We start from the raw sequence: 10468 nt of genomic DNA, 5'->3' as shown, positions 1-10468 counted from the left end.
TCCAAAATGCTTCAGTGAACATTTCCTTTGAGCATCACCTCAGCACTCAAAAAGTTTCAGATTGGGGGTTTTTGGATTTGGGATACTCAACCTACATTTGCAAAAACTATGGGTAAAAACTATGGGTGGGGAGCTTTTCATCATCACTGATGCCTGAGCTACCCCCAGGAATTCTGAAGGAATTCATTCCAGGTAGAGCCCAGGCATTGGGAAGTTTTTAAGGCTTCCAAGTAACTCGAATCAGCAGCCCAAGCTGGGAGCTGCGTGCCCCAGCCCATCACCCTTCTCATGCTTCTTACCCTACTTCCCGCCACCAGCCACCCCTGGACTCCAGAGCTCCCAGGGAGCCCACCAGCCACAAACCTGTGTCACTGGGATAAAGCAACCATGTAACAAGGAAGAAGTTGACTGTGTCCTATTCCCTGAAGGGGAAAGAATTGCCCAGAAACTTTTCCTAAAGGACAGAAGTGGCACATTGACCATCTGCACCAATCCACAGGAAGCACGTGCCAAGTTTCCTCTCCAGAAATGTTCCTTAAAAAGATTGTACTCAACTGCATATAAGTGGTCATGAGTATAACCTATAATTATTCAGAACATGAATGATTTAGGTCCATGCACAGTTACTGAAAATGGCACAAACTTACAGATTTTTAGCATCTTGAGGATGTGATTGTTATAGTGTTAAGTGAAAAGAATGAAATTCAACATGTATAAATGTGATCAATCTACCCAGAAAATATATGGGAAGCTCACTAGAAGAAAGTGCATCAAATGGAGAAGCAAGAGCCTTTTTTTCTGAGTCTTGCTCTGTCGCCCAGGCTGCAGTGCAGTGGCACAATCTCAGCTCACTCCAACTTCCACCTCCTGGGGGTTCCAGTGATTCTCCTGCCTCAGCCTCCTGAGTAGCTGGGATTACAGGCACGTGCCACCATGCCCGACCGATTTTTGCATGTTTAGTAGAGACAGAGTTTCACCATGTTGGTTAGGCTGCTCTCAAAGTCCTGACCTCGTGATCCACCCGCCTTGGTCTCCCAATGTGCTGGGATTACAGGCATGAGCCACCACTCCCGGCCGCGAGAGGCTTCTTTAACATGATCAGTGCTATTTTTTCTATTTTGTTGTATGCACTAATTTTTTTCCAAATGTATATGAGCTGCTTTAATAATAAAAATACATTCATTTCTTTTATAATAAAAATAAACTTGTCTTATGAGAATAATAAACTTATTTATGTTAAACATTATGAAGACGTAAAAGTCTAGAAACCACCTATTGTAAGTTATAGAGCACCCACTTCCGAAGCACATATACTAAGATTGGAACGTTGCAGAGAAGATTAGCATGGCCCCTGCGTGTAAGTTACAGAATGAGGAAGATATGGTGTGCGTATGACAAATGCAGTTAGGACGGATTAGCATGGCCCCTGTGTGTAAGTTACAGAATGAGGAAGATATGGTGTGCATACGACAAATGCAGTTAGGACAGATTAGCATGGCCCCTGCGTGTAAGTTACAGAATGAGGAAGATACGGTGTGCATACAACAAATGCAGTTAGGACAGTCAGGCAGGTGAATGAACGAGGACCGAGAAGATCACGGAGATACAAAGCTGCAGTGTTGGGCTTTGGTGACTGTTCCTTCTCACCTTTCCCTTGAACGTGGTGATTTAAAGGCAGGGAGAGAGGACTGGAAGGAGCCCAGGAGCCTCATCTGTGAGGCCCAGCGGACACTTGACTCTGTAGTCTGCCCGAAGGCGAGCACAAAGAAGGGAAGCTAATGTGTTTTAAAACCACTGGTCCAAATGAAATTATATAACCCAGGAAGGAACAAATAGCGTCGCTGATGAGAGTTTTTTTAAAAAATAAAGGAACGAGAAAAGACATAGGCTTGCTCCTGATGCCGCCCTTTGAGGGAGACAGGCTGGCTTGGGGGAGGGCACCTGGGGGTGCTGGCTTCGTTCTCTCATCCTCTTCAGCGGCTATAAAAGGGGGACAGAGGCTCCCGCCTCCTCGGCCCCACTGCGCCAGTAACCAGGACAGCGCCTCTACCACACTCGAGAGCGGTGAGTAGCACATCCAGGCGCTGGAGCTTGGGTCCTCTGCTTTGCTACTTTGTAAAATCTTCCCTTTCTGTCTGAGTGTAGGTCAGGTTGAGACCCTGCCTACTCTCCTGGCAGCTGAGGCTAGCCCTGAGCAGGAGAGGCAGAGAAGGCGGCCCCTGGGTTCTTGCATCCAAAGCCACCCTGCCCTCCCAGGGCACCAAGGCTCCGGTGCGGTCCATGGTGGAGACACCAGGCAAAGATGTCCCATTCAGCTCCGCTGACACGGAAATCCCACGGGACAGACAACCGAAGTCTCCATCTCTCAGGGAGGCAGGTCCTTGGGGATCAGGAGCCAAGTGAGCATCACTAGCATTCTAGGACATCCCTCAACTGGCATCGGTCCTGTGCCAGAGAAAATGCAAACAGCCAGCGTGCTGGGATGCATCTCTTTATCACTCTTCAAGGTGGCACCTCCATTTCCTCTAAACTGGGGAACGCCCCACCCCACCTGGCATGGGAAGCCCTGCCAGATCTCTAAAACGGAGAGGGGTTGGCATTTTAAATTGTTCTGATGGAGAGCACTTTCTGTGTGGCTCAGGGAGGGACTGGAAAGTCAAGGTCAACAGCGGGGGTCTTCCCCAGAGCAAGATGGAGCTCTTGGGCATCTTCCCACGGCACCCAAAGCACCACAGGTGGAGGAAGGAGGAGGGGCATCTGCAGCAGGTGTTTCCAGGTCTGCCACGATGGATGCTGTTTAGGCATTTCAGCACCTCCACTCCAGTGGGGTGGAAGGGGCTTTCTATGCACCTGGTCCCATCCACGGCAGCCCCCTCCTCCCATCACCAATAGGAAGTGGCCCTGCCTGGTGAGAAGAGGCCCCAGATGCTGCAGGTTTACCTTGGAGCCTCAGAAGACTGGATCTAGCGACATGGCAAGGGTGAGTGGGCTTGGTTAGGGCAGAGGATGCAGACTCATTCTACAACACGCAGCTGTCAGCTGACATCCCCCAGCACAGCAGGGATGGCAGGCTGGAACTAGGCATTAGGGGGCCATGAGACAAATGAGGGAAAGGACCATGCACCGGATTCCAGCCCCTGAGCCTGGTCCAGGCTTGGCACTCCCCAGCTCCCCAGCCATGTCTGAGGTTGAGCAAGTGGCTGCCTCCACCTGTGCAGCTCCCTGGGCTCCTCCCCCACAAACCTGCTGTCCTAGGTGTGCAACATGAACAGCCGTGCAGAGGCCTGCTGCACCTTCTGATTCCCTAACACAGGCTGGCAGACAGACCCAATGCTGTTCCATAATAGCCCCTCTTTGTAACGCGTAGCTCACACACCTCCTGAGGGCTTTCTGATCATGACCATCAATGTACATGTAACCGATCCCGTCAGAGGCTGACGCACACAGAAGCATCTCACTTAACACCTCATTGCACAGAGGAGAGAATGGGGTCACAGGTGGGTGGGGGACCATACAGAGAGCCAGGTTCAACTGCTATTTCTGTGCTTATTCCCACCCCAGCACAGATCAGAGGAACACGTGGAGATCTATGTGGCTATGTGCACGTGCACATCTACACATATACACACACTCACACGCACACATACACATCTACACACTCACACACACATCTACACTCACACACACATCTACACACACACACATCTACACACACATATACACACATCTACATGCATACACACACAGATCTACACACATACACACACATCTACACACACAGTCTCACACACACATCTACACACACACGCATGCACCGTGTGCACACAAGTCACACCCTCTTGTACACATATACACACACAACTGTGCAGTGACATGCACACACACTCATGCACATACTTCTCTCTCACACACACAGCGCTCACAGGTCCCAGCTCTGTGCACATGCACCCTGATGCCCATGTAATGCTGCTCCTGCCCCTCCTCCCCTAGGCTGTGTCCTCCTTATTTGGATCTCCCCTCCAGCGGGGTCTCCCCGGAGGAGCCAAGGGATGAAGGTGCTGAGGGCCTGGCTCCTGTGCCTGCTGATGCTGGGCCTGGCCCTGCGGGGAGCTGCAAGTCGTACCCACCGGCTCTCCATGGAGATCCGCAGTGAGTGCCTGGACCCCTGTCAGCCTCCCTTACCCCACCCTGCCTCACCCCAGAACCTGGTGCAGCCTGGTCACTCAAGAACCTGGCAGGAACCGGGTGCGGGGGAGGAAAGGGAAGCCAGTCCTGGTGCTTTTTTGAATTCCTGCTTCCCAAAGCCAGCCCACGCCCAGAAACGGCCTGGCCAGGACCTCTGGGTGCCTGTTCCTCGGGTGGGTCCCAGCATGGCCTAGCGACTGGGCTGAGACCCTCTGCCTGTGCGCTCTGCCCTGCTGCCTCTGGGAGCACACAGCACACCCTGGGGACACATGCCCATGATCTGCTCCAGCTCTTTCCTTTCCAGCCCCTGACATCAATCCTGCCTGGTACACCAGTCGTGGGATCAGGCCTGTGGGCCGCTTCGGTCGGAGGAGGGCAGCCCTGCGGGACGTCCCCAAGCCTGGCCTGAGAGCCCGGCTGACCTGCTTCCCTCTGGAAGGCGGTGCTATGTCCTCCCAGGATGGGTGACAGCCAGCTTGTCAAGAAAATCACTCTGGAGCCTCCCCCACCCCGCCCTCTCCTCTCCTTCAGGCTCCTTTCCCTTCAATCCTAATAAAAGCTCTGGTCTTGTTTAGTTGCACATTCACGACTGTGTGGTGGTGACTCTGAAGTTCTTCCCTCCTGGGATGTTAGACTAGAAAGAACCTCAGAGCCCAGCAACTTCTTTGGAAGAAAAGGCTCTGTGACTTGGCAGAGGGCACCTGGCACTGAGGTGTGGAGCTGGGACCACCCTTGGTCACCAGCAGCCCACAGTCACCCCCACACCCAAGCTGCCCTGAGTGACTGCCCAGGCTGCCAACTGCATGAGGCCAGGAGGTGCCACACGTCATACTCTGCAGGACACTGCCCCCATGGGAGGGTAGCATAGCCCCCAGCCTCAGCCCTGGACAGCCCCTCAACGCCAGTCCTTTTTTTTCCTAGACTTTATTTTTCAGAGCAGCTTTAGGTTCATAGCAAAATTGGGTAGAAGGTACAGAGAGTTCCCATCCCCCCACTTCCCCCACATCCGCACAGCCTCCCGCATGGTCAACACCGCCACCGAGGGTGCCTTTGTCCCAGTCGAGGTACCCATGCTGACACATCCCCATCCCCATCCAGAGTATGTCAGAGCCCACTCTTCACGCTGCATGTCCTGCGGGTTTGCACAAATATACAACAACATGATGTAGCATCATGCAGTCATTTAACTGTCCTAGAAGTCCTCTGGGCTCCTCCTATTCATCCCTCCCCCCACAACCCCTACAACTGCTAGTCCTCTTATTGCAGTCTGTCTTGTCTGCCTCTTACTCAGGGAAGATGCACCATGGATTGTTTCTGACCCATGGCAGGGAGACTTGAACCTAGATTGCTCCCACGCCACGTGCGTCCCTTTCAAATCACACCGGGACGGCTCCATGTCCTGCCTCAGGTGTAGCTTATGTTGACATTGGGGGCACACTTGCACCGCCTGGGAGATTGAGTTCATCCTTTCAATCACTGAGCCTCAGTTTCCACATCTGCATGCCACAGAACAGCAACGCTTACCTCATTCCTGAGCTCGGTGGGCATGGCACCTGCACGCCAGCCAGCACAGGGTGGGTGCTCTGTGAGTGCAAACCCCTTCCCCAAGGCCCACCCCCCAACCCAGCCAGGTAACAGGCTTAACCAGCAACCTCCAACCCAAAGCTTGGCTTGGACTCTGCTGGACACTGCCTGCAGAGGCCGATCTCAGGCCCACCCTGACCACAGCCCTCTTGGCCATGCATGCTCAGAGGGGCCAGTGGCAAGGCCCAGGCCACCCACATGGGGCTGAGTTGGGGTGACTGCACCTCCCCAGCTACAGGGGAGCCCCTCCAGCCCTGGGCACCTCACCAGAGTAGAGTGAGCCTCCGGAAACAGGAAGTGGGGCAAGGCCTGCTCCTAGGGCAGCAGGGGCTAGGTCAGGCATTAAAGAGGCCACAGCCCTCAAAAAGTTAAACAGGCAGTTATCAAATGACCCAACAATTCACCCCAGGTGTAGACCCTGGAGAACTGAGGGCAGGTGCTCAGCATATCCCCACACAGCAGCATTTACAGCGGCACGCTTCCCAGTAGCCAAAGGGTGGACACAATCTGAATGCCATTGCCTTAGTCAGTGCGGGCTGCTCTAACAAGAGAGCATACGCACAGAGGCTCAGCCAGTAAACACTCATTCCTCACAGTTCTGGGGGCAGGAAGTCCAAGATCAAGGTGCCAGCTAATCTGACACCATCTTCTTCCTGGTTGACAGACTCCGTCTTCTCGTATCCTTGCACAACAGAGAGCAGAAAGAGGAAGCAAGCTCTCCAGCCTCTTCTTATGAGGGCACTCATTTTATCCATGAGGGCTCCACCTTCATGACCTAATGTCCCAAAGACCTGATCTTCTAATACCACCACAATGGGGGGAGGATTTCAACATATAAATTTATGGTGGAGGGGGAGACACAAACATTTCATAACACCCATCAACAGAAGAGTAGAAAAACACAGCATGGTCTATCCACGCAATGGAATATTACTCAGCCATGAAAAGGAATGGAGCACTGATACATGCCACAACATGGAGGAACCTTGGAAGCATCATGCTAAGTGAAAGAAGCCGGGCACAAGAATTCAAATGTGTATGATTCTGTTTATATAAAAAGATTGTATGAAATTGTATATTCTATGGAAGTAGATTCGTGGCCGTCAGGGGATAGGGAAGAGGGGTTGAGGGGAATGACTGCTTAATAGATATAGGAGTTCCCTTTTGGAGGTGATGAAATGTCTTAGAAGTGGACCATGGCGGTGGCTGAAGAACAGACTGAATGTATTAAAGCATATTTTCAGCATCCTTCTCCCGAGAATAAGGCCAGTCTCCTACATAGCCATAAAATTATCATACCTGAGCAAACCATTGTAGTAATTTCACAATATCATCTAGTTTTTAGTCTGTACTCAAAAATCCCCACGTGTGGCAAGAGAGTCTCCTTTTCCCCCACCGGGCTCCAATCTAAATTCACAGTCAGCTGTTTCTCTTTGATTCCTGACCAGTTAATTTTTTATGTTGTCCTGGTATTGCCTTTTTCAAGCACCCGGATGAGTCGTCTTGGAAAATGCTCTGCCTATGTGATTTGTAAGTTGTTCTCCCACGGCGATATACCTGTTCTTCCATTCCCTGTACTTCCTGTCATCAGAGAAGTGCATCCAGGGTCTTGCCTGGATTCAGGTCGTGCACAGTGGACCTAAACACTCTGTGTCTTTCCTATTGCATCATATCTGACCATGGGACCCCGGGCTCCCTCTCTGACAGGTGCTATTTGACCCTGTGGTAGAGACAGATCTCTTCATTGTAAGAGGTTTTTTTCCTGTGTGATCAATGTGAAATCTGTGGTGGGGACAGGGCCCCATGGCCAGATCCTGTTTCCCAGCCAGCTTGCAGCCCGAGATGTCAGTGTCCCCTGACTACTCATGCCAGGCTGAGCTCCTGCACCACAAGTCACCCCCACACCACGATGATTCTCTAATTCCTTCCACAGTCATTAGCTGGATTCTTCCAGATAATATATTTCTTTTTTTTTCTTTTTTTCTCAGAACTTTATAATTTTTGACACTCAAAGTGGTCTAAATTTGGCCAGTGGGAGTCCTAAAGAGGGAATAGATTTAAGAAAAAAAAAAAAAAAAAACCTTTTTTTAAAGAATAGTTCTGTGAGTCAGCCCATCGGGGAAACACAGATCCATCCAGAGGAACGGGATAGGAATATAGTCAAGAGGAAACAAGACAGGCCGGGCATGGTGGCTCACGCCTGTAATCCCAGCACTTTGGGATGCTGAGATGGGCAGATCACCTGAGGTCAGGAGTTTGAGACCAGTCTGATGAAACCCCATCTCTGCTAAAAATGCAAAAATTAGCCGGGTGTGGTGGCAGGCACCTGTTGTCCCAGCTACTCGGGACTGAGGCAAAAGAATCACTTGAACCCAGGAGGCAGAGGATGCAGTGACCTGAGATTGCACCACTGCACTCCAGCCTGGGTGACAAGGGCAAAACTCCATCTCAAAACAAAAACAAAAATAACAAGAAAGAAAGAAAAGAAAAGATTAGCCTCACAGGCTGGGACGGCAGGGGCTCCCAGGGCCACTCATCAACATTGCCATGCCTCTGGCCTCCACCACCACCCGCCACAGGCAAACAACAGCTCATGAGAAGACCCAGGTCCAAACTCAGGCTAAGCAGGGCTGGAGCTGCTTCCCCAGCAGCAGCCTGGACAGTGGGCACACGGACCAGCTTCCCCCAGGGTCTAGGGCCGGTGGGGTCCTGGAGTCATTTATCCCGAATCATCTGTGACACAAATGTCTGCAGCCCTGCTGGGGCCTCTCCCTGTGTGCTCACAGAAATGGGGCCTTCCTGCCTGCTGCCCCACCCCAGCCCCGTTTCGGGACAGGAAGATACGGTGGTGGAGCATGGCCACGGGTGAGACTTCCACACGCAGGTGTCAGGGGCTGTGGGGGCTGTTCTTAGGAAAGCCTGCCTGTTCTTTAGGTCTCCGGGAAAGAAAACACGCTTTTCTCCCTTGGTTGGATACACATGTGTTGAGTGACTGGTGTGTGCCAGACAGTGTAGGGGACCCTGGGAACCCCACAGAAATCAGGGCAGACAGAGGCCCTGCTCTCACTGAGGTTCTCAGCCTCACCTATGCTCACCTGGAAGGATTTAGAAATCCCTGTGCAGTCTGATGGGATCAGAACCTCCGGGTGAGATGCAGCTGTGGGGCTCGATTTTTTTTTTTTTTTTTTTTTTTTTGGAGATGGGGTCTCATTCTGTTGCCCAGGCTGGAATGCAGTGGCTTGATCGTGGATCACTGCAGCCTCAACCCCCAAGGCTCAAGCAATCCTCCCACCTCAGCCTCCAGGGTAGCCAGGACTACAGGTGTGCACCACCACACCCAGCTAATTTTTTGTTTTGCTTTTTGTAGAAACAGGGTCTCTCTTTGTTGCCCAGGCTGGTCACAAACTGCTGGCCTGGAGTGGTCCTCCCGCTTCGGCCTCCCCAAGTGCCAGGATTACAGGCATGAGCCACCTCACCCTGCTTAGGTGCAGGGCTTTCCGAAGCTCCCCAGGTGACTCCAGCACAGGGTTGAGCCCCGCCTGCCTAGTGGTGAGGGAGGAGGGGAAAGGGGTAGTCACAGTACCAGGAGACGGGGAACCCAGGGCTCCAGGACCATCACAGATCTGTCCACCCTTGGGGAGGCCATGAAATGAAGGAATTCCTGAAATGAAGGATTCCTGAAGGAATCATTTCAAACTTCCCTCATATTCCTTCCCTTCTATGTCATCAAGCCGCTCCTCTGCAGCTCCTCTGAGAGCCTCCTGGTTTGCTCTTCAGCAGAGCAACCCTCAGGACGCCAGGACCCTGGGACTTGCCTTACACAATGCTGCAGCGCCGTCTGGTGGCCACGGGCAACCTCAGCCTGCAGCCGCCTGCAAGGTGGGTCCCACCTGGGCTCAGGGCCCGCTGCAGGGGCACAGGGCGCGAGGACACAGCCTAGCACACTGGGGACTCACACTTCATGTTCTTCATCGGCAAGGGAATCATCGCACGAAAAATGGTCCAACTTTATTAGCAGCCGGAAACTGCAATGTGCATAGCAATAATAGTGTCAGATTTCACCTGTGAAATTGTCTAAGAAACGAGGACAGTACGCGTGAAAAGCAAGGGAACAGGCCCTCTCGCGAGCTATTGTTTTCTGTATTTATCCTTTAGCTCTTCTTGGAGATCATGACAGAGGCGTGTGAAATCTGGTCTGCAATTGTCTAATAAAGATCACGTGAGAAGTTCATTTCAGGTCACATTAGCACCAGGAAAGCCAGACTCCAAGGGAGACCCAGGATGTTTCCTTGTCTCCAAGATTGAAAGCTGGATCTGCCAGGGGCCCAGTGGACCCAGGCAGCTCCTCCAGTTAGGAAAATGAAGCCAGGGATCGTGAGGGAGGTACTGTTATGAAGCTGTGGTTGGAACGCTGAAAAACCCAGGCTGGCAAGGAGGGGCTGTGCCCACTCTAGGCCCAATGGATGAGGGGAGGGAGCAGCCACCAGAACCTGCAGGAGGAAGAGGCCTCTTTGGCAGGGGCAGGGGCTTCTGGCCAAGACACAGCCAGCCTCACCAGGTGGGCCCTAGGCAATGGCTGGCCTCTGTGTCCCCTCCTCCATCCCCTGTCAGGGCTCCCCATGGTCTGGGCACCACTGAAGGTCAAGGCCTGGCATCTCTACGCAAAGTGAATGAGAGCAGAGAGAAGCCCGGAAGTTCC

At 52.4% G+C, this 10468-nt stretch overlaps 1 protein-coding gene and 1 non-coding gene across 2 annotated transcripts; both read left to right on the top strand.

Moving 5' to 3' along the window:
* The first annotated feature begins 1287 nt into the window (after positions 1-1287).
* Positions 1288-1395, top strand: LOC117095474. Its single transcript, XR_004442014.1, has one exon. It is a non-coding gene; the product is annotated as a U6 spliceosomal RNA (small nuclear RNA).
* Positions 1396-4049: 2654 nt separating this feature from the next.
* On the top strand, positions 4050-4653 carry PRLH (prolactin releasing hormone). The gene is made up of 2 exons (XM_033232084.1): positions 4050-4149; positions 4490-4653. The coding sequence occupies exons 1-2, from the start codon at positions 4050-4052 to the stop codon at positions 4651-4653; spliced, it is 264 nt and encodes an 87-aa protein (XP_033087975.1).
* Positions 4654-10468: the final 5815 nt, after the last annotated feature.

This window comes from Trachypithecus francoisi, unplaced genomic scaffold (assembly GCF_009764315.1).
Source record: "Trachypithecus francoisi isolate TF-2019V2 unplaced genomic scaffold, Tfra_2.0 Lachesis_group13, whole genome shotgun sequence".
In the NCBI taxonomy this organism is placed as follows: domain Eukaryota; kingdom Metazoa; phylum Chordata; class Mammalia; order Primates; family Cercopithecidae; genus Trachypithecus; species Trachypithecus francoisi.
Note: the sequence above shows the minus strand (reverse complement) of the source record. Positions and strands in the feature narration are given on the sequence as shown.